This window comes from Lentinula edodes, assembly GCF_021015755.1.
Source record: "Lentinula edodes strain Le(Bin) 0899 ss11 chromosome Unknown C8R40scaffold_39, whole genome shotgun sequence".
In the NCBI taxonomy this organism is placed as follows: Eukaryota; Fungi; Basidiomycota; class Agaricomycetes; order Agaricales; family Omphalotaceae; genus Lentinula; species Lentinula edodes.
In genome coordinates, this window is record NW_025764345.1 from 240,075 (window position 1) to 263,774 (window position 23,700).

A 23,700-nucleotide genomic window follows, 5' to 3' on the forward strand; every position below is an offset into this window, starting at 1 on the left:
GAATTCATGCTTGAATGAATACTTTAGTGGTTGATCGAGTCAATCATTTCGTTCAAGTTTGCATAATCTGTCGCTCTTTGCGATCACATAGGCAGTCGCGGTCAAAAAGACAGCGCCATGCTCTACAAAATTCAGCAAAGTAATCAGCCGGTACATACATAGAGAGCCAAGTCCATCGACATCATCCCATGCCAGGTAAATTGACGCGAGAATATCAGGCTTCCCTTAAGCGCACATTTAGCGCTCGCCTTGTCCCTGATCCGCGAACACACATGTTGGCAGCACATTCACGGCAATGCCGTCTCGTTGAATCGACCTCGATATGCTTTCAAGAGAAGCTTCAGCTAAGCCTCCTTCCGGAAATTTCTTCTCTCGTCTCTACGACCGGATAGAGAATTTCGTCCTCTACCAATCCACCTTCTTTCGATTACACCTATTTGCCTTTGTCTTCATACCACTAATATCTTCTGCAATTTTCTGGGGGTGTAATGGCCGCTTCAAAATCAGCTATTTGGACTCTTTATTTCTATGCTACTCAGCAATGACTGTCACAGGCCTTTCTACGGTGAATCTATCATCTATGACGGCCTGGCAACAGATCATTCTTTACTTGCTTATGATGATGGTGAGGACACTTCTCCTTACAGTCAGGATAATTCACTCAGTGTCTGTTTGTTGGCAGGGCGATATAACAATGGTTTCGTGGATAATGGTTTTGGTTCGAAAGTGCGTCACCACTTCTCTTGAACCTCGATGCTTTATTAATTGAAATTCATATTCAAGAGAGTATTTCAAACGGACGTGCGAGTATGAGTATGTTGCGAAGAAAAGAAGACCCCCACAGGATCGCAAGACCTTTTTGGCATCTATTTCACCACCTATGAATGCGAAAAGAGCCAGAGAACCAGTACCTATGAATAATAGCAATAACAGGCCTCGCTCGCCAAAATCGACAGAGGGGCCTACACCTACTTTCAAATTAATACATCCTACACCTGCAGCCACTTTCGACATCGTCGAAAAGGTTGGCGTTGATGATCGTGTTCACGAGCAAACAAATTTAGACGACCCTTCGCTCTTTACGGACAACAACGCCCTTACGTCTTCTCCAGAAGCAATCAACACGGAGCTTCCCCCAGAACCCGTAACCTCACTTTCTCCCCGCGCTCATGGCGTTGACTTTGCGTACACTACGTCGCTTAGGAGAGTGAACACTTTCCGCACGACAAATGGTACGGGTCGAACCCTTTCCCAGTAGATCGGGAATTGACTTCTTCCTAGGTGTTCCATTGACGCGGCGGACTACCACCATTTTAACTAATCGCCTACAAGACGCTAATGCTTCTGACTCCAAACACAAATACGACATGGGATTTCCCGGGCCCGTACATATAGCACGCAAAGCCCTCAAAACGTTCTCTCCAAAGACGTATCGCAAGTTAGAGCGAAAGCTAACGATGCCGTATACCCGCACCGTGGAGGGCAGCAATGTATCCTGGCTCAGCCCCAACTCAGAGATCGTCGTTGGTCCAAACTCGGACTTCCATGTAGAGACGTTATCGGATGATCTGGTAGAACAGATCGGGGGAATAGAGTATGTTGCGTTGAGATGGTTAAGCTATATGGTTCCTTTAGTGAGTTGATTAACTATGATCCGCCATTCATGATTAACTTGCTGGTTTGTTGTTAGTATTTTATCGGTACTCAACTTATATCCTTTATATTGTTCGCGCCCTGGCTCTCTGCCACACACCAATACGATGACGTGTTTGCAAATCAGCTGAGAATTGTTCAGAAACCTTGGTGTGCTATCTCAATTTCTGAATGTCATTCATGCTCTCAACTCCGTGCTTCAACAGGTTTAGTCTATTTCAAGTCATGGGCGCGTATACTGGTGGCGGTCTTTCTTTGGTAGATGAGTTAGTCTTTGATTGTACTTCATATTTTTGGCATTAATCAAATTTCTAGAGGAATGGTCCCGTTTCAAAGTGCATATCTTATGGTTTGTACGTGGTTCATACTTCAGGATTCTTCCCAGACATGATTGATCACGGCCGACTTACGAAATTTGAGTAGTTTCCTTGATGTTCGTCATCTTGGCCGGGAATCATGCGCTGGTGAGTTTTCAAATAACATACAAGTTTTGGTCTGACACATTTATCTACAGCCTATATTGTGAGTCGTCGGAAATGAATTGGCACGATGACAGTGTTCATACTTTGAGCCATGTCTGCCTAGTTTACGTTTGGTGATGTGAGCTGCTAGTTGTGTCCCTCTTGCAAATGCTCATCGTAGCTCATTAGCTGGATTGGCTCTAAAATTTCGAAACCCGGATCCGAATCAGAAAAGGCGTTTAGCTTTCTATTAGATCATCCTCGGAGGTGCGTGTTCTTTGTCCAACATAGTGGATGTTATAACCTATATCTGTCGTAGATGTTTTGTATATCTGTACGATATCACTATACTGAAGAAACATGTTTGTGACATTGTATCCCAGATTTCCTAGCCATCAAACTTGGTTTTTGGTTATATGTTTGTTTTTGTTCAGGTGAGGCCCGACGCTCTTCACTCAATCGATACCCACTCAGAATGTAACTGGTATTCATTATCTTGTAGTGCAATAGAATGGGCAGCTTTTGAGGTACTAGGCAAGTCATCTTCCTTGTCTCATTGGGTCCGCCATAGATACACATGCGATTGTAGGCCACTGCACTACCGTGCATGGCAAAAACTCGGCTCCTTCCTTGTGGGTTATTAAATATCAATTAAATATTATGGAATCAAAAAAACGGGGGCGCCTTTCAGGCGCCGACATTGATTCTTTGAGAAAAGCAGAATAAAAGTAAATTTACTTATCTACATATGGAGTAACAGGGAATAACCGAATGAGACGAGAAAAAGTAATTGTGACAGAGGGTGACAGTCCCGTGATATCCCGTGCCGGTCACAAGAAATCAATACAATTCAACTCAGTGTTACATTTGGCCAAATAAGGTGAAACTACTACCATAAAAGGAAATCAAAATTGTATGCAGCGGCGTATATAAGGACGATACTTCCGTAAACTACAGCCTCGTAATATCATATCGTTTGACATATGGTTGGGAAACGAATAATCAACTCATTCAATGACATGATATTCAGATATTGGCTTGGAAGTATGGACTTCGCTTTCCATTGGACCACGAATCGTTTCGGGTCTCTTTCAAGGACTTGCTGCGCGAGCTTCTGGGTTTTCTATAGTCTCCGTATCTTCACTAGCACCCGCTACACAGTGAGTTGTTCTTCACTGTTGGGAGATACTTTCCCTATTACTTGCCGATTCATTCCGGACTCACGTGACTTCACATACTTATACTCTTTTTCGCACGTTCATCCCTCAGCTGTTTCTACTTTGTTGGTTCAACACTGAGGGTGAGTATCTTTATTTTATTACCTATACTTATCGATACTTACTCGTTAGTTAGACTTCGGCTGTATCGCTCTTCGTATAGGTATTATCTCAGCTGTTTCTACTTTGTTGGTTCAACACTGAGGACTTCGGCTGTATCGCTCTTCGTATAGATACTTGACCTCTAAGAGGTTATGGGTTATTCCCTTTAGGTCTTTGTCCTATACGTCGAACGTATAGAACCACAAATTTTTTCAGCTCAACTTGTGGAGTGACGCGTTCGTTATCGCTTAACGCGATCGATACGTGAATATTTACTGCCGTGGATGTATACCGACACTACAGGGTCTCCGATGGATCTGACAGATCCTGTTCATCGCGATTGTGCTCCGTCGGTACCATACCAAACGCCAGTCTCCGTGCCTCTTCGTCCAATCACTCATCCGACTGCATATATGCGCGTTCCAGCCCAGGATGGGATTTCGCCTGGTATAGGACCGGGACAATTGATCACTTTTCCTTCACCTCCTGTTCCTTCTCAACTCCATCATAGTTCTACATTCCCATCGTTTCCTTCCTTTCCTTCAGTTAATACCATCCCTCAATCTGTTTCAGAGACCTGGCATCATCGTATACCTACTGTTCCACATAGCTTACCTCTTCTCAACCAATATCACGTTCCTCGACCTCTTCCTCCTGCTCCAACCAATTCTCTTGATGACCTTATGCAAGATACTTACACTCCAATCACTTCTCCTAATATCCGTTTGTTCAATTACCTACGATCACCTGTCTCGGTCCCACCAGCATCTGTCCGGGCACCTTCGAGAATGGCTTCCCGTATGGACTCTCCCCGAATCATTGACCGCGTTCCATCGAGGGTTATGCACCAACCTCGACCTCACCAACTTGTCGATCTGGATCGTATTTCGTCGGCCTCCATAGATTTTCACAACGACCTTCACAGCGCTCCAGCCGTTATGACGGAATTCCCTAGAGATATGTACGAGATGCACCACAGTCGACCTAATACAACTCGACCTGTTCCTCAGTGGTTTCCGGATTCAATCCCACATCCGCCTATGCAGCCTTATCCCATATATTACGCCAATCAACAATACCCATTTCCATATCCACCACCCCCTCGTTCCGATACTCCTCGTTTCAAAATCGAGTATTCATCCATCCACTCGACGTTTCTCGCGACGATCAAGGATTCGGATTCACTTAAGGACCGTAAATCTTGGGTAAAATGGAACGAGGGCGTATGGCAAGCCGTCGCTGATGGTTTCGTTCTGGGTCACATATGCGACGAACCACCTTCGGGAACTCCACGAACGGAATGGAATACTCCTTCCCTACGGCCGATTCTCTCTTCGACTCCCACACGTAAGGAACTCGAGGCGAAGTTGAAATGGGACAAGGACGACGGATGGACATCATCAATCCTTACTGCTCGACTGTCTGATGAAGCTAGGAACCATTTACCACCTATGATTAACGATCGCGGCGAACGTCGAACTGCACGCCAAATATACATTCGTTTGAAGGCAGCTTATCAAGCGGCACCGGATAGGAAAGCATGTCTCCGTATACAGGATGAACTCTTAAATTCCCAGATCCATAGCATGGAAATCGAGAAGTTTAACCTCAAATGGAGTTCTACCCTTACAACTCTTCGGAACTACGGATACGAAATTCCTTGGGATACTCTCATCTCCAAATACATTTCAAAACTACCATCCGGCCCTCGCTACGTCTATCTTAAACAAGCTCTCGAAGAAGAATTTGACGCACCTGGAGTAATTCCCAACAGAGATCTCTTTGACAAGTTTGCGAGTCGTCTGGAAAGCACTCGAAACCGTGAACTTTTGGATCTATCGGATTCTGGGGGTGGACCGTTCAACCGACGTTTTCAGAAGAGTGGATCTGGTACTCCTGATAAATCAACAGATTTACAGAAACCTCGCGATGCACAGACTGTATCTAAACCGAATCCAAAACCAACCGCTTATGTCACAACGACCAATCCGCAGAATACGAACATGACCTCAAAGATTGAGAATGCGGATACTGTACTTGATGTAACTACTGTTATCCCACCGAATAATACAACCGTTCGTTCCACTTATCCCGCGCGTCGACTTAAACCTTTTGCTGCACTCTTATCTACATTCTCGAATTCTCCTCTATCAACTGAAGGTTCAGAATGGAATCAGTCATTTGCCTATTCCTCACTGGTTCGGAAAAACCACATCCTGTTGGATTCAGCATGCACGAACCACATTGTCAATGACCGCAGTTTTTTCCACACATATGATGTCAATGGAGCTACGGCCGTACAGACAGCTAACTCAGGAATACTTTCGACCCAGGCATCTGGCACATGTTATTTTGAAACCCATATCGAGGGAACGAACGACAAACTTATTCTGGAGATGAACGATTGTCTGTTTGCACCGGATGCTCCCGTATCCTTGATCTCCGTAGGCGCGATGCTTGAACATGGCTTTACCTTCACAATATTACCCCACGTAGTCGAAATCCACTCAAATCCTGGCAATCACTTCATAGCCGACGTTATGAACCGCCTTTGTGTACTCCGAGGCAAATTCATACTACCGAATGAGGATTCTTTGAATCCGATTCACTTTGCGATGCCAGTATTCATACCTCGGATTCCTAATGGTGCATTATTCCATGAACGTTTTGGTCATCCAGGTGTTGACTTGACGAATGAACTACTCACTGGAACAAGTGCTACGGGTCTTGATGAATGGAATGGTACTAAAATGCGTGGAATCTGTGACTCGTGCTTAAAAGGCAAACACCCTCGTTTTGCTTATCCGTATCAGGGAAATCGAGCTTCAGCCCCACTAGAATTAATCCATACGGACACGTGTGGACCAATTGGGACAATGTCAAATCACCACAGCTCCCATTTCAATATCATAGTTGACGACTACACGAGTGCTTTAACCGGAGGCTGTTTTGCGAAGAAGAACCAAGCATTACGAATTATAAAAACGACGATTTCTACTTGGGAAAATCTAATGTCACCTCATAAAGTCAAAAGCATTAGACTCGATGGCGCGAAAGAATTCCATGGGTCGGAAGCTACAGAGTATTTCGAGGAGAAAGGAATTTCGGTTCAGAAAACTGCAGCATATTCCCATCAACAAAACGGAAAAGCGGAACGATGGATTCGAATCATAGAGAACGATGCTATGACCATGTTAGTCCACGCCGGTTTACCTTTACAATTCTGGGAGGATGCAGTCCGCACTGCACTATACATCCGCTTCCGTCTACCAACGAAGACACTCCCCAACAACAAGACACCTTATGAAATGGTCCACCACAAAGCTCCAAACCTTTCACATCTCCGAGTATGGGGGTGTCAGTGTTGGATCCAGGTATCCGAAGACATCCGTTTGAAATTCGGAGACAAGATGCTAGAGGGGATATTCATTGGCTATGAGGATAATCGTGTAGGCTGGCGAGTTCGTGACACAAAAGGCAAAGACCACTTTTCTGACCAAGTCGTCTTTAACGAATCACAATTTGGACGTCTCCATGGACCAAAATCTTCGACTTTACCCAAAACAGTCAATGCCTTGAAGATTACTAAAACGATACCCATTCTTTCTACTCCTATTGAACGTCCAGATTCTCCAAAAGGTCCTCGCCCACGTCGTACCGTCAAACTAACCGAACGAGGGAAAGAATGGCGGGATGGAATTAAAAAACGGGACGAGTTGATTGCGGAACGAAGAGTAAATGATGGTCTATCACCAGCTCTCACACCACAAATCGATACCGATATTACAGGATGTTCTTTAGCATGCCGGATAACCGAAAATCATCTATCTTGCCTTGAGGACGACACGGAATTTTTCTTTGCGGCATTAGCAAACATTCCTCGGCCCTTACTTCCACTTTCAACTAAATCAATCTCAACTTCGAAACCTAAGATCTTTGATCTCAAGAAAGCACCATCGACACGACGTGAAATGCTGTTACGACCCGACGTAAACGATTGGCTTGCAGCAGAGGAGAAGGAAATCACTGGCCTATTTGAACTGGAAGTATTCAAACTAACGGAAACATGTCCGAAAGGGAAGTTCCCAATTGGTCTAAAAATGGTTTATGATCTTAAAGTCGATGGTACCAAGAAAGCCCGACTGGTAGCCCAAGGCTTTACTCAACGTCCTGAAGACTACGGAAATGTACATGCTCCTGTAACTCGAATGGTTTCATACCGGATCGTAATGGCATGGACTGCAAGTATGGATCTTGAACTATACTCCTTCGATGTTAAACAAGCATTTCTCAATGCACCCCTCGAAGAAGAAATTTACGTTAAACAAATTCCAGGTCGTCCTATACCGAACCAACCGACTGCAGTATACCGCCTACAACGGGCTCTCTATGGTCTTCATCAGGCATCGGCGGCATGGTATTCAACTTTGTGTCATGCGTTGGAAGGTCTTGGGTTCTATCGTTGCGAATGCGACAATGCTGTTTTCATTGGACGATGGACAACGCCTCCTGATTCATCAATTCAGATGCCCGACGGTGGTGATCCACTTATTATGATCATTCCTGTCCATGTCGATGATGGTCTAGTATCCACTAATTCCTCGAAACTATACTCATGGTTTATTCAACAAATTAACTTGCGCTTTAAGGTTGTAGATTTAGGTCCGACATCTATGTTCTTAGGCATTCGGATTTACCGCAATCGCAAAAAACGATTATTATGGTTATCTCAGGAGACATACGTGGTGGAACTACTGGAACAATATGGACTCACGGAATGTGTATCTCACGACCTACCCCTTCGATATAAATTCGATGGACCTGATTTAAATCCCTCACTCTACGCTGATGTCGATTCCGAATCCTTAACGAAAATTTACCAAGCTCTCATCGGATGTCTATTATTTTTAGCCCTATGCACGCGACCGGATATTGCTTACTCGGTCATGTTTCTTGCCCAATTCAACTCGAATCCCTTACCACGACACCTCGTTGCTGCAAAAGGCACACTTCGGTATCTTGCGAAGACCCGATCTTGGACACTGCAGTATGGGGGTGCATATCGCGACGATCTTATCAAAACTCTAGGAATTGGTTCCGATATGATGGCTCTATCTGACGCTGACTGGGGAAGTAATTCTATCGATCGCAAATCGATCTCAGGTTTCGGAATCTTCTTGTTTGGAGGTTTAGTTGCATGGTCCGCATCAAAACAGAAGAGTATTGCACTATCATCAACAGAAGCCGAATATATGGGTCTCACTCATGTCCTCAAAGAACTTCTGTGGATTCGAGTATTTACCTCTTTGATTCACCTTCCTATCCCTCATCCTTTCCCACTCATTTCTGACAACCGATCCTCCATTGACATTGCGAATTCCCGTTCTGTTTCAAATCGCTCTAAACATATTGACATTCGGTACCATTTCATCCGTTCTCACATTGAAGATGACTCCATTACAACGATCTGGTGCTCCTCTCTTGACATGATTGCAGATATATTCACCAAGTCTTTACCTACTGACTTACACTACAAACATTCTCTTTCCCTCGGACTTGTTTCACTTCCTGATGATTTTTGAGATCCTTTTTACCTTCTTTCATCGGTGGGGGTGTGTTGGGAGATACTTTCCCTATTACTTGCCGATTCATTCCGGACTCACGTGACTTCACATACTTATACTCTTTTTCGCACGTTCATCCCTCAGCTGTTTCTACTTTGTTGGTTCAACACTGAGGGTGAGTATCTTTATTTTATTACCTATACTTATCGATACTTACTCGTTAGTTAGACTTCGGCTGTATCGCTCTTCGTATAGGTATTATCTCAGCTGTTTCTACTTTGTTGGTTCAACACTGAGGACTTCGGCTGTATCGCTCTTCGTATAGATACTTGACCTCTAAGATTCACCTTGATTCCTTGATTCTTTCACCTCGCACGTCGTCTTCCTCTCGACTCGGATGCTGATCGAGTGCTTTGAAATGTGTAGGTTTTTGTATGTTGTGATGATGTACATTGCTGTAAGTGTCCATCTAGCCTCATTTTGTTATCAGCGCTCATATTTTGTACGAAGATTTATCCCGTTTGTTTTTTTGTGAGGCTCCTTGTAGATAAGAGCTATACTGATAAGCTCTCATTCTAGGTCGCTCTAAGTATCCGTTCAACAAACGTGTATTGCTTTTCCTCCATTTCTGAATTTCCGAGTTTGAAATCAATTTGCAGATACGAAGAACGATCCCTCGGTGTATTCGAAGCGCAACCTGAGGAGGTCGAAGAAGAACCTACTGATTTCGGAAACCTTGGACCGCGTCAGCGAGTTGGACGGTATATTGGATGGCATCTGCGTCGGCAGCTTAGTATTGGTGCGCCCACGAACACTTAGTCATTATTCTTGCTTGTTCTTACCACTTTCTTCGTATCGGTTCCACGTAACAGATATATGGTGGTTGGTCTGGGGTGTATTTCTCATCGCTATCATAGAGAGAGATAACCTATTGAACGACGATCTCAAATGGTTTGATCTGTTCCGTGTTTTGTTTGAACTGGTATCTGCTTTTGGGGGGATCGGCCTTAGCTTGGGTATCCCCACGGTTAGTTGTCCATGGCACATGAAAGTATCGTATGTTGACCATGTACAGGAAAACTACTCCTTTGTCGGTGCGATGCGACCGCTTTCAAAACTGGTAGTGATTGTGATAATGTGAGTTCAGCTTGTTCCTTCAAGTCTTAGGTTCTCTTATATCTTATGACTTAGGGTGCGAGGGCGCCATAGAGGTCTGCCAGTTGCGGTAGATCGTGCGGTCATGCTCCCGGAGGAGTTGATGAAGAAGAACAAAGATGTTGACACTAATGCGGATGTTCCTCGTGCCCCTATGTCACCGCTGTCGACGAGCAATGGTAACGGTCATCTAGATCCTTTAGCAGAGGAGGTTTAACGACTCAAGTACTTATGCAATTCTCATAACATGTAGATCGATGAAAGACGGATTTTGACGTACTGAGATCACAACTGTCTCTTCACCGCCTGTGCCGTACCGGGACCGTAGCGATTTATCTCAGACTATGCTTGGTGCCTGTGCTCCAGAATCTGGTGTAGCGTTGTTTGCTGTTCTTAAGTTTCGACCTCTTTGTCGAGGGTCAGTGAGAGGAAACCTGATTTTGCAGTCCAACTGTGTTGTCACTGCTCTGTGTCCCTAAAATCACACAGTTAAAAGTCGGAAACAGAAAGCACTAGGTGTGAACTATCGATGACTAACAGTGATTCTGTCACTGCAGTGAAGCTGAACCATATTTTGTCGTCATGTGATGTGGTATCACCGCAGTTCAATGTAACGCGTTCAATGTCTGAACCATCAGCCTACAGTGAATGCGACAATGGCGCCTTCACTTCGATTTTTTGATCACCATGAAGAGCAACTGCTCCACCTCACGCTTGGCTTTACCGCTCCTCATCCGACGACATTCTATAAAGTGAAACTCGAGGGCGCTCATTTCGCACCACTTCCTCCAGGTCCAGACCTAATTGGAACAGCACCATATCATCCTTATGGTCCGATGAAAGAATCTCTGTTCCCGGGATGGGAAGAAATTGCTCGGCTTCGTTCGGACTCAACGTTTTGCAGCTCTGCTGTTATTCAGTCATCAAACGAGGTCCCCCGCCTTGCGGTCAAGGGTGTGCTGTTTCTAGAGACGGATGTCCTTCAACAAGAGTCTGCAGAGCGTATGCTGAAGGAAGCGAAATTTTATGCCGCCCACTTGCAGGAGCTTCAGGGAAAATTCGTTCCGAGATACTATGGTCTATGGCATGCACCTGTCACACAATGGGGCGGAGAGGTGCTCATTGCAGTCATGGAATGGGGAGGTATGCGATTAAGCGCCTTCCTTCACAGTGAGATTGCTACTTTGGCGCGTCGGTGGGTTCTAATACATTAAAATATTGACCGCTTAACTCAAGTGCTTGTTTGTGTAGCTTTCGAATTGCTGAAGCTTTGGATGAGCTACATGATCATGGCGTATATCATGCACAGATTGGGGTAGGCCAGGAACGGCATGTACTATATAACATCGAAACTGAATCCGTTCGATTTGTGGACTTCTCTGACGCATTCGCGGGACATATTTGTGGACGACAACTCCCCGTGCGATTATTCGATTCATATCCTAGTCGTATCCAATTTGGATGTCGAGAGGCTTACAGTATAAGGCAATGCCTGGACTTATTTGGGAATCGTAAGCGACTTTAATATCCGTTTCACTCGTGCTTACATTTGCTACAGGCGTTCGTAACAGGGATGATGATCAGATGAACGTAGCGTTAATGCATATGCAGGGACTACTTGCCCGAGGAGTGTCTCGAAGAGAAGCTCTACACCTTGTAGGATGCACAATTGACCACTGGCGCACACTTCCCGAATTTCAACTAAAAAGACGGCCTGTTACTGAGAATAGCATTCCTTTATCAGGAGACGAAATGCAAATCATGAAGAATTACTAATAAGTGGCAGCAATTCAATAAATGTTGTGGTTCGTATCTACATCCGCCAATTACACCTTTGCGATGTTGCGAAATACTTTCCTTTTCTTGGGGTAAGATTTTAAAAATTTGCACTATGAACTACGCAAACCTGAGAAGACCATTCAATGGCTATCTTGTTCCTCGAAAGTGATGTTCAATTCAGCATATTTGGTTTTCTACAAGGTGTGTGTACAATCCTAAGCTATATAACTGCGATCGCTAAAACGTATATCGATCACTAGCGTACTAGATATTGAATCCAACTGTGAACCTTTCCTAAACACAGCCTTATCGAAGGTTGCTGGCAAACCTATTCTTCCGGAATCAGCTCTCTCAGGGCCTTCATCTCACTCATCTTGGAGACGCGCAGACGAATGAGCAATATTGCATTTGCCTGGTAGCGGTATGTATGTGATCATGGTTCTTTTCATGGTGGAATGTCTATACTATGATTTTCGCTCAATAACTTGTTCACTACCTATCACATACGGCGTATAGTTTTCCTATTCCCTTTGCTTCAGCTGATGACAGTCATTTAGATCAAAAGGTCATTGTACACGCCGCCCAAAGCAGATCACAGGTAACAAAGGCACTGAATTTGCATATGCTCAAATTGAGCAACGCCCAGATGCCGCTTATAATCATCGCCCCCAGAACTCCCTCCTCCTCCACTCACCATCTGACATCATGCATGAGGAATGGCTACCCGACCGAGACCTTAGGCTTGATTATACAAGCCAGGAGCTTCGCCAGGCGTAAAGATTTATTGATATATCTCTTTGACATTACCCTGGTGAAGCTTCACGGCTAAATGCACTGCAAGAGGTTGTCACCTGTAGCGGACAACCGAGCGACCCATTCACATCGAGATGGAAAAGGATAGAACCGTACGGAGGTGTCGCAATACGGCTGCAAGATGTCCTAACACTGTATTCAAGCTTGGAAAACTTGAAATTGAAGAATGACGGTTGTGACCCATCCGACCAGCGGTGTGTTTATAAGTCGTGTCTCTGATCTGCTGCTGATCTTTTGCCCAAGGATGCTCGTGTGTGTGAAGTATTATGCTGTCCGGCCCTCCTCATGGGTCTCTGGCAGTCTATGAGGCTGTTTTCGCTGACCGTTTCTTCGTTGAATGTGTGTCCTTGATCTTTGTTGGTCCTCAGCCGGACTTACCTGCATCTTTTTTTTGGCTTGAATTGGGTATCAGAATGGTTACCAAGCTGTTCCGGACCCTCGAACTTTGCTATGAATAAGACATAAGACACGGCCCATTATTCATTTCTGGACTTACTCCCCCGTTCGTCTACAGATATCTGCTCCATCCATCTGTCGTATCTCTCGATCTGTGCCTTCCAAGCTGTCATAACTTGCTACATCAATATCTCAACTAATGTAGTCCTCAAGTTTGCGTGTCGTTACAGTGAGACTGGGTTCGTCTTCTGGTGGAAGTAAGCCTGGCCCCCCGCATCTAGTATTGTACCCTGGTGAAACTATTGGTTTATCGGTCATCGATGGATTATGTTCAAGGTACAATGTGCAAGGAAAACCTCGTTGCAAGCAAAGGCAAATCACTCACTCGCGCAGTCAAAATCCTCCGTGATAACCGTTTGGTATTTTGAGATCTTCGGGAGCCGAATGTGATGACTATGTAGTAAACCAAGAGACAGTGTGTGTATGGTAGACTGGTCCGTGCAAAGATATTAACGCCTGTTGTCGAAGATGGAACTGAAGTTATAGCGCTATGAACAATTAGATTTCTTGATCATGTTAGTGTGCTTTTCCTACGGGCGCTTTATCTGGCAAGAAGCCATAGCGAGACTTGATTGAGAGTTTGATAAAATATTTTTTGAGCAGTTAGCTTTGACTTGTTTGTGTGTCTAGAAATTTGTATCAGTAAATCTGCATTGATCAGCCCTTCTTATACATACGTTTCGTATCGGGCGTCGAGCACTGTGCAGATACAAATGGCTAAAGATGCTAGGAACTAACAACGTGAGTTGGGCAAGGAGTGAGGATGGAATATTTATTCTAAGCTGAGAAGAGCATAGGAATATTTATTCCACACAACCTGGGGATGCGGAGGCCGGAGATCCGACTACCCGAAATAGTAGGAATCCGGACCCCACCATTGTTAGCCAACAGCAAATATAGCATGGTGTATACTGTAAATGAGATTGAGCTTAATTTGGGTGGGATGGTGGGCAAAAGAAGAAATAAATATTTCATATTTCTGTGTGCAACTAGGGACGCGCTCACTGAAGTGAGGAAGGTGGAGAGGCCGTTCGGCTTCTACCGATCGCCGAATCCTCGACTTAATCGCTCCTTACATCTGTTCGACCATCTCTCTATTTTTGCCGAGTATTGCATTTTCTTGTCAGTGCATCTTAATACTGACGAGTCCACTAGCAGACTAACTCATAATTCCAAGTTATATGACGCCGAACTTTGCTCGGATTTCTTCCGAGGACCTCGCTCAACTTCAATCCTCTGTTCAAATTCTGGACCTTCCTTCTCGTCAAGATTTCAGCAAAGTCGAAGCTCGCTTTGCGGACAAATCCTCGCGAACCAATCATCTAAAGTCTTTTCTGCCTAGACGCAATTACGACTACATCAAGCTCTGCCTAGAAACTCCCAAACTCAAAGGCGTGGTTGTTACAGACTTTGAGCTGGTCTCGAAGGATATCGTACTTGGTGGCAAGGGCGATCTCTTTCTTCTATCTTCTGAATCCCATTCAAGTCTTCATGTTCTACTCTGGAAAGGCCGTGTGGTTGTTCCTCAAGATCAAGTCTACGACGTCTTGCAGTATTGTCATAGAAAAAGTGATCACGGCGACTTTTCAGGAACTTTGGCTATAGTGAGGGAGTATTATACCTTCGTTCCATCCATTTTGGTTCGAGGTTTTGTTGATGCTTGCCCTACGTGCACCGCTAAACGCGCTCTCAACAACGTTTTCTCGTACGCCGCTCCGGATATCAACAATGCGACTTCATTCAGTAACTCTTTCGACCTTCTCGCTGTCTCGAACTCGCAGGATGAAGAACTTTCCACCCTTCCCACATCCAGCCCTTTCATCTTCTCAGGCCTGGATTTCGAAGATTCCCACCCAATGGAACTTCCTGTGCCGCCTCCGTTATTCTCTCGTCTCTCCACTGGCTCTAGAGGTTCTCACGATGGTCTTCCTCAAAGCCTTCCTATGTCTCGCGAAGTATCGCTTTTTCAAGGAATTCCGAATGGCTGGCAATATTTCACCGACTACGACGTCGCTCATAAAGATTTCGTCGAGCATAAGGACGAAGTAATGTCTCAGCAGCTCAAACCTCCCGCTCATCAAAAGCGTCCTAGGATTCCTAGTATTGCTCCGCTGAACACTACAAACACCAATTCTGGCGGACGAGCTGACGTGAATACAGCAAAGGAAAAAGGTGTACGGGCTAATGTACAAATTCGGAATGGAGTAGGTTTCGTTTGTTGCTCTGTCGTATTCTCTCTTACATTCTCTTCAGGGCTCCGAATGTGACATCCCGACCGCCAATCCGAACGGCGGGTGACGAGGTTCTGTAGTAAGCTGAGGTTCCAGTGGCTGGATCGACGATCTTCTTGGATTATACATTCCTATTCAATACTTACGGTCTCTACCTTAGTGTAGGCAAATACCTACAATACCTTTGGGGAAAAAAAGACCTTTCCTCCCAACTTTGGAAATCATACTTGAGAATCCCTCTTTTTACACCTCCCGCAGATGGGATCAGCAGTCGCCAGCCCGACTTCCTTTTCGTCGGCTGAAACATTAGATACCAAGCATTAGAAGGGAAGATTGAATAATAAATTGCTAACACTAGGCGTGATATTCGAGCATCATCGTCCTCAATATGTCGTCTTCAACACGACATGCGGTATAGCATCCCATTGCAATGATCTGATACATGAAGCTCACTTGCACACACGAAGGGAGCGAGGAGGCGGAACCGAGCTGGTCACCGTGCATCGCATCGCGCTATACTACAGAAGACAAGCTTTACATGATTTGCGTTTAATAAAGAGGTTATGTATTCCGATTGGTCAATGAGCACTATGAGCGCTTATGTGTACTCTTGTCTACAATGGGCGCCACAGAAACTAGTAGTCCACCTTTCCGGTCATTCGCGGCTGAACATGAAAAGCAATCGCTTCTGCTCACACTGGACTTTGCTGCCACGACTCCCACAAATTTTCACAAAGTAAAGCTTGGGGACACCCAATTCGCGGAGCTCCCTCCAAACTCGAAACTTACTGGGACAGCGCCGTACCACTCTTATGGTCAAATGGCGGAATCACAGTTTCCAGGTTGGAAGGACCTTGCTCGAATCCTTGTAGTATCAAGTTTTTGCAGCTCTGCAGTCATCGAGATAGATTCTGAACACCGCGACTTTCCCCGTCTCGCAATAAAGGGTGTTTTATTCTTGGAGACTGATGAGAATCAACAGGAATCTGCGGAACGTATTCGAAAAGAAGCAGAGTTCTATGGTCAACATTTGCGGGAGTTTCAGGGCAAGCTTGTTCCGAAACATTACGGATTGTGGCATGCTCCTACTTCACAATGGGGCGGAGAGGTTATGATTGCGGTCATGGAATGGGGTGGCATGGAATTAGGCGCGTTTTTGAGACACAAGCCCAAGTCTGCTACTCTAGCAATACGGTGAGTTTGCTTCTATCGGAATATGTGATCATCAAGTGTAATATTCTTTCATCCTGTAGGCTTCGGATTGTGGAGGCCTTAGATGAACTACACGATCATGGCATATACCACACTCAAATTGGGAAGGGACACGAGCGACATATACTTTGCGACCCCGAGGGTACATCGTTTCGTTTCGTTGACTTCTCTGATGCTGTAACGGGCCACGATTGTCGACGCATGCTTCCTGTCCGAACATTCATGTCATATCCAAGTGAGTGGAAATTTGGATGTCCAGAGGCATATGGTGCAAGAGAGTGCATGCTCTTATTTGAAGCTGGTTGGTCTTTCTCTCGTTCCTTCCATTACCCTTCTTACTCATTGTCGCACTCTAATGCTTCATCACAGCTGTGCTCCATGAGGATGATGTTGAGAAGAAATTTGCATTCATGAAGATGCAACAATTTCTTGATCAAGGGATGTCTCAAAAGGAAGCACTATCTGCTGTAGGAAATCTGATTGACCGCTGGCGGATGAATCCAGACATTCAGACAAATAGAACCCTGCATCTTGCTCTTGAGAGAAAATTCAATGCAAATGCAGGATTAGGTAGCAGGCATTAGCTGTTGTCGCTTGTGTTCTACGGAGTTGCTAGCCTTTGTCATTTGGTTGAGGCCTTGTTGACCAAGCCATGGTTATAGATCACATTTTTGTTGACGGTCACCGGGCTACCTTGTCAGTACTCTGAGCACTAGTACTTAATCATCCTTATTCAGCTTTGTGATCATTGCTCTCTATTTTGTCATTCACCTACGTCTGCTTAAAAACTCTTGATATTGATGAGGGCACTAGCAACCCACGTTACCAGTAAGGTGGCTCTCTCAATCCTATCTTCGAATTCCGGACCTTCCTTCTCGTCAAGTTTCGGCACAGCTAAAGCTCAGATCCTTTTACAAACCAACTGTCCCAAGATTTGTTTGTATTAAAGCTCCGCCAGATCCAATTCCCAAACTTCTTGTAGACTTTGAGCTGATCTCGAGAGATATTTCTTTCTACCCTCCTTCAAATCTTCGTGGTATATTCTGAAAAGGCCGGGTGGTCATCCCTCCAGATTACATTACGGAAGTACCAATAATCCCGTTGAAAACAGACCTTCTATCTACCCAACTCAAAAACTATCTTTGAGAATCTCCCTTACTACACCTCCCGCTAGCATCATCGTGGCCCTCATCCCTGTAGGATCAATAGTCGCCAAACCGACTTCTTCTTCGGCTTCAGCAGTCTTGGACCTAGATATGAATGCATTAGAATGGAGGGGATAAAAAGTAGACGGTGGATAACTGACTCTAGGCGTGATATCCAAGCACCATCGTCCTCGAGCGCTAATTCAGGACCTACATATCTATTTTTGAGTGTCAGTACAAGACTAGAAGATGAGATATCTAATGATATTCACAGTGCGTTCCTTAGAGCAAACTGTAGGAAACCTTTCCAATATGGATCATATTTGAGTAGATTGCCATTGCCGATTATGACGAGGAGTTCTTTAGCACGGGTAATAGCTACATTCATTCTACGATCGCCATTCAGCATCGGTACAAGACCTGAAGAAAACGAGCAAACCTTTTCTTTTCAAAAACCAGACCAATCCCCTTCTGTCCGTCTTCTGCCAGAAACCTGGCACTAGACCTCACACAAGAGATGACCACAACTCGTTTCTCTCTGCCTTGATAGTCCTCCACAGTTCCCACATCCACTCGAGATAGCCCCGCCTGCCTTAATCTTTCTCGGATTTTCCAAACTTGTTCTCGCCAAGGTGCCATGACCCCGATTTCGTCAGCTTGGAGCGGTGGAATGCTTTTGGCGGCCTCCGACATCAATGAGCTGATCACTTCTACGATTTGATCTATTTCACCAATGTTGAACCAGGTAGCACGCTGAGACAAAATTAGGCTGATTAGATGAAGAATGCGTAGATACGGACCTCGTCGACGCTTTCATCCTTAGTGTCACAGCCAAGGAACATCAAAGGGTATTTATTGTTGGATAGCCCCGCCCAGGAGATCATACCATTGCTCGCGCAAGGCTCTAACGAGTCATTGTAGAACATAGCCGAAGGTGGCATGAGTATTGCTGGGTGAGAACGGTAGTTCTTAGATACGACATAAGAAAGCGAAACGGACAAGTCATTATGAACGAACCCACCTTAACGAGATTCACGAATGGCTTGAACATTGATTGCACTGAATTGTGGTGCAGCGGCAAACCAGTGAGGGGTAGACGTCGAGGATGACGTGTCTCGGCGTGTTGCGCGTACAGCGGTCTATCGAAGAGACGCTCGAGTAAGGAGACATCGAGTTCATAGGTACGCGCTTGTTGAGATGTGATGATGGGTCCCACTATGTGAGCAAATTGAGTCAGATTAGTAGTCCAGTGCTATGAAAAGCCAGGTCGTACGCTGATTGATATCCCCGCACAGAATTAACTGTGGGACAGTGGAAAGCCAGTGGTAATCGAACGAAGTTGTACGATTGGGAGCGGAAAGCTCATGCTTGGGTAGAACGACTGAGATCGGAACTAGAAGTTCCGGCTCTGAACCTTGCGCGGCCTGACAAAGGGTTTAAGCAGTGATAATGAAATCAAGCAGAATTGATTTCCACCTCGTCAATCAGCAGATGCGTCCAATGAGGAACAATCTGATACTTGATCTTCCTGTGAGGGTGCAGCGATGACACTACGTGTTCTTCTAGCGCACAAAGAACGGTATTCGTACAGGCAGCGTCGACGAGAATATTTGCGTCCAGACACGACGCCACCACTACCTTGTAGCTCATGAGCATCTTCCAAGTAGGAATGGCAAAGCTATCGTTCTCAACATCTGAGCTTTTTGTCAGAAAGAAATGGACATGAACGAACTGGTGAACTTGCAGCAAAATTGACGAATTGAATCTGGAACCTCCGCAAAGGTTCTGTTCTGGTCATTAAGGCGGAGCATATCTCCTGGTTTGAGAGATGACCCAAGTCGTAGTGCCAAAGTATCAGTAGCGGAGTTGGAAGGAGCACAAAGTAAGATATGTGCTTCTGGCTGAGTATGTAAAATTTGGTGGACGGTTTCCACGACGGTTCTGTAATATAGGGTTAGACAGCGTGTTCAACTTCTGATATTTGGAAGTACCGTTACCGTGTTTTTCCTGTACCCGGAGGACCACTGATAAGAAACGGGACAGGCGATTGAAATTTTGATATACAAGAAGCGGCGAACTAGAGCGAAACAGAAGGGGGATAAGCACTGATGATCGACTTGCATGGCAAAAATTGACCCGTTGCTCCGCATTCAAGCCATTGTCGACCCAAACCTCTCCTGTTATATTAGGTGGTGTGGAAGGGACAGGAAGATTGAGATGCAAATCGTCCATCTCGGGGAATAACCACCGATGAGCTACATCACGCTTTCCATTGGAATCCAACGCACTAGCCAAGGTAGAGACAGCGACGTCCATTACAACTGAGGGACGTGCGTTTGTTATAAAAGACAGGTTGAGGACAGGAGGTACCTCTTCATCAGCCTGGAACGATGGTTCTTGTATAATAAACGTCTCGATGTGCGTCTTGAGCGTAGGACAGGAAAAATCTGGAACGAATTGAGTAGGATTTTATAGTAGTATAAACACAGAACATACGAATGAAGCCTTCTCGTTTCTTCAGCCTAATCACCCTTCCTTCGAAAGCGAACCCACTCCCTGTTTTCCAGTCAACCAGGACTTCCCTTAAATGAATGACGTCCCCGATGTCTAGCCTGGGATAGTTTTCCCGTATCCCTGGAACGAGTACGGAAAATTGACCTTGGGCCCAATCCAACATTTTGACCTTCACCTGCCACAAAATGATTTTCTGTTTATCGGTAGCCAACTGGTCCAACTCCCAAGATAACAAAGATTTCCAATGTTGTTTGTATCCATCAGCATTCAAAATCTGGCACGTAGCGGCCTTCTCAGGAGGTAGTTCAGAAAGAATAGTAGATGGATGAAGATTGGTTTGTTTTTCAATAATAGACGACGGTAAAAAAGAATGAAGATAAGAAGAAAGGGGAAAAATGGGTATCGGAGCAAGAGGTTGAAAATTTTGACTTTGTTTTTGTATATCTTTCAGAAATTGAGGTACGAATATATCAGCCTGAGATAGAATTTAGGTTGCAGAATGAAGTAAAAAAGGGGCGATGATGCACACATATTTATCAAGGGTAGAAACGGATTTTCCCTGCGGCATTGATTCAATTAGGACTCTAGTCTCTAGCAAAGTGCATAGACACTAACATCGTTATTCTTCGACAAACCAGGAGGTGGCGGAAGAGGTCTCTCCGTATGATCCTTCTTGATCTCGACGGCATGATTTAACTTGAGCATGTCGGAGGGCGAGGAGAAGCCCGGAAGCGGAGCGAGTCTTCCTTTCCAGTAATGATGTGTTTTGGTATCATGACGCGAAACTAAAGAAGGTGAAGGAGTTGGGGATGGTGGTCTACTGGAGCGATGAAGCGATGGTTCACTAGACGATACTGGTCCTAAGGTGGATAGTCCAGTCTGCACAGATGCAGGCTGGACGTACCAGCCATTCTCTATGTGTAGCTTGAAGCCTGGAGGAGATGGATCGCTCGAGGAAAGAGAATGGATAGGCGATACTGGATACGGATAATAAAAGCTGGGAGGAGAGAAATACTGTGGCGGAGCATAGTGATGGTTCATGAGGGTCTTGGATGAGGTGCAGATTCGAGCAACAAGATCAAAATGTAGGGAAACGTAGATCTATGTCTACATACCATTAAGAGAAAGGAAGATTCACAAAGAAACACAGTAGAACCCAGCCACGTGATAATCGCGGTGCAACAGTGCAAAGTCATCAGCCCGGCGAGTCAACATTAGGGTGTTTCATGATGAAAAGATATGGCTTTTCCAGGCCTTTTTTGATGGTTTTTTCGATGATTTTTTCAGACCTTTTTCGATTTCAAGATTTTGAAAAAGAACTTCTTTTTTGTCATTTTGCAGAAAAGGGTAGGGAGCCTTTTCTGCACACCATGTCTTTTTTCCAAGTCCTTTTTTCTCTCTTTTTTGCACCTCCTTGCTTAGTAATACTAGTCATCAATTTGTACGAGTTGGTACTCCTATATCCTATCCTCAATAAGAACCTGCCACTCCCCAGACCCAATGGGTAAAGGAAATAAGAAGGTCTCCAACAAGAATGGGGTAGGAACTAATGTTGAAACACCCAAAGTATCCAACAAGCCGAAGAAAGAACGAGCAAAGCCAATTGAATGGGGGGACAATCCTGGTTGGATACGAAAGGCCATTCAGTATCTTATCAACAACGTTGAATTCCGTTTGAAGTTGTTTAGTGATTCTACAGTGGATGCAAAGGCAGAGGACCGAAAGAAGAGTCAGGGAAAGGAAGGAAAAATCAACATGTTCAGCACCCTTGCTGCACACATCTTCACAAGCAATGATGAGCCGATAGCACAACAAGAGTGGAGAGATGAATATGCAAAAGACCCCCACCGCTTCGCTACCTCACTTCAACAACAATTTGCAAAGTAATTCACTCTTTTATGAGAAACAGAACTGAACTACTTGATCTGATGCAAACACATTACAGATTAAAGAAGACTTACTCAAAGCATGTCCGTCGTTTGAAGGATACAGGAGGAGGACTTTTGCCGGAAGATCAAGCACAAAATATCATAGGTATTTCAAACCCTTTAAGAAAACATGTCAGTTGACTGAATTTTCCGGAGCAGAACAGATCCAGGAGGAATTCGAGTTCTGGGATGATCTCCATGCTATGTGGTCTGAACTACCAAATTACAATCCTATTGGTGTTAGTAATGCAACCAGTGGCAGTAACCATTCCAACAATACCTCTGAACTATTCGGACAGTCCGTCGCTCCCACCAGATCTCAGTTGGCCATGACTCGCTTACCTGACCAAGACGAAGAAAGCAACAATGATGATGATGCTGCAGACAGTGGGCTCGATGTCCCAACCTGGGATACCACTACCAATCATATGCGCTTCTCTTCATCTGCTGGAAGCGAGTTAGCTGATGACATGGATCAGCTTGACCAGCTTGATGACCACCACAGAACTCCTCCTCCGAAATCTGCACTCACAAAGGAGAAGAAGAGAGAGAGGAAGAAGGAAAGGGATGGGAAGGAAGGAAAGAAGCGCCAATTTGATGCAGCTGACCTTGACGAAATTCACCTGAAGGAACTCGATGATGCTGCTCAGCGCCGTGATTCTCGTACTGCTCTTCGCATGAAGGAACTCGAAAATACCACTGCCCGTATAGCTGCAAAACGCGAGAAGATGCGATTGGATGAAAAAAAGTTGGAGTTAGAGAAGCAGTCAGTGGCATTGCAGGCTCAGACAACGCAGCAGACTTTCATGATGATGAACAACCTTCTTATGGCATTTGCACCACAAAACACCATTCGTGGACATCTGAATGCCATGGGAGGATCAAACATTGCTGGACCATCTATGCCAACATTCAATTCTTTTACTGGAATGAATACTACTGGTCAAGAGTTTGCACCTACTTCGACATCTTCCCCACTTCCAGAAATTCCAGCTCTGCAGCCAGGGGACAGTTCGCAACAGGGTAATGGGTTCAATGCCTCCCTCTCTGGTAACAACACAGACTATCCTGACTTCAACTTCGATCAAATCTAGTCATATTATGGTACCATTATGTGACTATGTATTCATTCAGTAATACCGCTCGCAAATAGATCATTCTGAACCTTTCTACGTTTACGTTGTCCTTTAGACTCTCGGCGAACCTCAGCTCGTACATGCTCATGACTGTCTGACTCTGATTCAGATGAATCAGATGACAAACCTTGTTGAATGAGCTCCTCCTCCCACTCGGAGTCCACATCCCCTTCCTCAATTATATGAATTAAGGTATGTATGACAAGGCATGTCCGAACCCATTCCAAAGCACGCCGATGTGATTGTTCATCCAAGATCTGTTGACAAAGGCCCCGTAGTGACTGCAAGCGACCCTTGAGATGGCCAACAGCATGCTCTGATCGGATACGTACCT

At 45.0% G+C, this 23,700-nt stretch overlaps 9 protein-coding genes across 9 annotated transcripts; 7 read left to right on the forward strand and 2 right to left on the reverse strand.

Annotated features, from left to right (window-relative positions):
- Window positions 1-49: 49 nt before the first annotated feature.
- Window positions 50-2,776, forward strand: C8R40DRAFT_1123072 (cation transport protein-domain-containing protein). Its single transcript, XM_046228884.1, has 14 exons — window positions 50-625; window positions 683-726; window positions 784-1,232; window positions 1,282-1,634; window positions 1,691-1,803; window positions 1,860-1,919; window positions 1,969-2,006; window positions 2,077-2,117; window positions 2,168-2,175; window positions 2,239-2,253; window positions 2,304-2,381; window positions 2,434-2,448; window positions 2,498-2,548; window positions 2,617-2,776. Exons 1-14 carry the CDS (start codon window positions 323-325, stop codon window positions 2,756-2,758), a joined length of 1,710 nt encoding a protein of 569 aa, XP_046082277.1. The 5' UTR covers window positions 50-322; the 3' UTR covers window positions 2,759-2,776.
- Window positions 2,777-4,221: 1,445 nt separating this feature from the next.
- Window positions 4,222-4,967, forward strand: C8R40DRAFT_1072723 (uncharacterized protein; the record flags this gene model as incomplete). The annotated part of the gene is made up of 2 exons (XM_046226498.1): window positions 4,222-4,906; window positions 4,942-4,967. 2 exons carry the CDS (start codon window positions 4,222-4,224, stop codon window positions 4,965-4,967), a joined length of 711 nt encoding a protein of 236 aa, XP_046082278.1.
- Window positions 4,968-9,144: 4,177 nt separating this feature from the next.
- Window positions 9,145-10,721, forward strand: C8R40DRAFT_571650 (cation transport protein-domain-containing protein). The gene is made up of 8 exons (XM_046235493.1): window positions 9,145-9,172; window positions 9,295-9,454; window positions 9,508-9,516; window positions 9,577-9,605; window positions 9,657-9,796; window positions 9,870-10,024; window positions 10,073-10,134; window positions 10,189-10,721. The coding sequence occupies exons 2-8, from the start codon at window positions 9,395-9,397 to the stop codon at window positions 10,367-10,369; spliced, it is 636 nt and encodes a 211-aa protein (XP_046082279.1). The 5' UTR covers window positions 9,145-9,172; window positions 9,295-9,394; the 3' UTR covers window positions 10,370-10,721.
- An 87-nt stretch (window positions 10,722-10,808) lies between these two features.
- C8R40DRAFT_1174882 (uncharacterized protein) lies at window positions 10,809-11,928 on the forward strand (the record flags this gene model as incomplete). Its single annotated transcript, XM_046232254.1, has 3 exons — window positions 10,809-11,347; window positions 11,404-11,663; window positions 11,711-11,928. The coding sequence occupies 3 exons, from the start codon at window positions 10,809-10,811 to the stop codon at window positions 11,926-11,928; spliced, it is 1,017 nt and encodes a 338-aa protein (XP_046082280.1).
- A 1,656-nt stretch (window positions 11,929-13,584) lies between these two features.
- Window positions 13,585-14,278, reverse strand: C8R40DRAFT_571744 (uncharacterized protein). The gene is made up of 4 exons (XM_046235494.1): window positions 14,076-14,278; window positions 13,878-13,926; window positions 13,735-13,826; window positions 13,585-13,674 (listed from the first exon to the last, which is right to left on the reverse strand). Exons 1-3 carry the CDS (start codon window positions 14,173-14,175, stop codon window positions 13,742-13,744), a joined length of 234 nt encoding a protein of 77 aa, XP_046082281.1. The 5' UTR covers window positions 14,176-14,278; the 3' UTR covers window positions 13,585-13,674; window positions 13,735-13,741.
- A 103-nt stretch (window positions 14,279-14,381) lies between these two features.
- On the forward strand, window positions 14,382-15,498 carry C8R40DRAFT_1174883 (uncharacterized protein; the record flags this gene model as incomplete). Its single annotated transcript, XM_046232255.1, has 2 exons — window positions 14,382-15,404; window positions 15,454-15,498. 2 exons carry the CDS (start codon window positions 14,382-14,384, stop codon window positions 15,496-15,498), a joined length of 1,068 nt encoding a protein of 355 aa, XP_046082282.1.
- A 547-nt stretch (window positions 15,499-16,045) lies between these two features.
- On the forward strand, window positions 16,046-17,421 carry C8R40DRAFT_1239975 (uncharacterized protein). The gene is made up of 3 exons (XM_046233502.1): window positions 16,046-16,625; window positions 16,685-16,944; window positions 17,013-17,421. Exons 1-3 carry the CDS (start codon window positions 16,051-16,053, stop codon window positions 17,225-17,227), a joined length of 1,050 nt encoding a protein of 349 aa, XP_046082283.1. The 5' UTR covers window positions 16,046-16,050; the 3' UTR covers window positions 17,228-17,421.
- Window positions 17,422-21,518, reverse strand: C8R40DRAFT_1123114 (P-loop containing nucleoside triphosphate hydrolase protein). The gene is made up of 15 exons (XM_046228885.1): window positions 20,918-21,518; window positions 20,832-20,861; window positions 20,285-20,777; window positions 19,925-20,235; window positions 19,786-19,865; window positions 19,533-19,729; window positions 19,265-19,482; window positions 19,062-19,212; window positions 18,810-19,003; window positions 18,589-18,756; window positions 18,228-18,541; window positions 18,061-18,177; window positions 17,950-18,006; window positions 17,757-17,893; window positions 17,422-17,686 (listed from the first exon to the last, which is right to left on the reverse strand). The coding sequence occupies exons 1-14, from the start codon at window positions 21,341-21,343 to the stop codon at window positions 17,773-17,775; spliced, it is 2,877 nt and encodes a 958-aa protein (XP_046082284.1). The 5' UTR covers window positions 21,344-21,518; the 3' UTR covers window positions 17,422-17,686; window positions 17,757-17,772.
- Window positions 21,519-23,324, forward strand: C8R40DRAFT_1239977 (uncharacterized protein; the record flags this gene model as incomplete). Its single annotated transcript, XM_046233503.1, has 3 exons — window positions 21,519-22,185; window positions 22,248-22,336; window positions 22,390-23,324. The coding sequence occupies exons 1-3, from the start codon at window positions 21,803-21,805 to the stop codon at window positions 23,322-23,324; spliced, it is 1,407 nt and encodes a 468-aa protein (XP_046082285.1). The 5' UTR covers window positions 21,519-21,802.
- Window positions 23,325-23,700: the final 376 nt, after the last annotated feature.

Excerpts from the sequence above, each read along its gene's own strand:
- C8R40DRAFT_1123072 (XM_046228884.1), top strand. The coding sequence starts at position 323 with ATGCTTTCAAGAGAAGCTTCAGCTAAGCCTCCTTCCGGAAATTTCTTC. Across the intron at positions 1,233-1,281 it reads CACTTTCCGCACGACAAATG|GTGTTCCATTGACGCGGCGG; the intron begins GTACGGGTCGAA and ends ACTTCTTCCTAG. Across the intron at positions 1,804-1,859 it reads AGAATTGTTCAGAAACCTTG|GTTTAGTCTATTTCAAGTCA; the intron begins GTGTGCTATCTC and ends GTGCTTCAACAG.
- C8R40DRAFT_571650 (XM_046235493.1), top strand. The coding sequence starts at position 9,395 with ATGCTGATCGAGTGCTTTGAAATGTGTAGGTTTTTGTATGTTGTGATG. Across the intron at positions 10,025-10,072 it reads TTAGCTTGGGTATCCCCACG|GAAAACTACTCCTTTGTCGG; the intron begins GTTAGTTGTCCA and ends GACCATGTACAG. Across the intron at positions 10,135-10,188 it reads CTGGTAGTGATTGTGATAAT|GGTGCGAGGGCGCCATAGAG; the intron begins GTGAGTTCAGCT and ends CTTATGACTTAG.
- C8R40DRAFT_571744 (XM_046235494.1), bottom strand. The coding sequence starts at position 14,175 with ATGAAATATTTATTTCTTCTTTTGCCCACCATCCCACCCAAATTAAGC. Across the intron at positions 13,927-14,075 it reads TTTGCTGTTGGCTAACAATG|CATCTTTAGCCATTTGTATC; the intron begins GTGGGGTCCGGA and ends GTTAGTTCCTAG. Across the intron at positions 13,827-13,877 it reads CTCGACGCCCGATACGAAAC|ACACACAAACAAGTCAAAGC; the intron begins GTATGTATAAGA and ends ACAAATTTCTAG.
- C8R40DRAFT_1239975 (XM_046233502.1), top strand. The coding sequence starts at position 16,051 with ATGGGCGCCACAGAAACTAGTAGTCCACCTTTCCGGTCATTCGCGGCT. Across the intron at positions 16,626-16,684 it reads TCTGCTACTCTAGCAATACG|GCTTCGGATTGTGGAGGCCT; the intron begins GTGAGTTTGCTT and ends TTCATCCTGTAG. Across the intron at positions 16,945-17,012 it reads CATGCTCTTATTTGAAGCTG|CTGTGCTCCATGAGGATGAT; the intron begins GTTGGTCTTTCT and ends GCTTCATCACAG.
- C8R40DRAFT_1123114 (XM_046228885.1), bottom strand. The coding sequence starts at position 21,343 with ATGAACCATCACTATGCTCCGCCACAGTATTTCTCTCCTCCCAGCTTT. Across the intron at positions 20,862-20,917 it reads GTTTGTCGAAGAATAACGAT|GGAAAATCCGTTTCTACCCT; the intron begins GTTAGTGTCTAT and ends TCAATGCCGCAG. Across the intron at positions 19,213-19,264 it reads CGCATCTGCTGATTGACGAG|GCCGCGCAAGGTTCAGAGCC; the intron begins GTGGAAATCAAT and ends ACCCTTTGTCAG.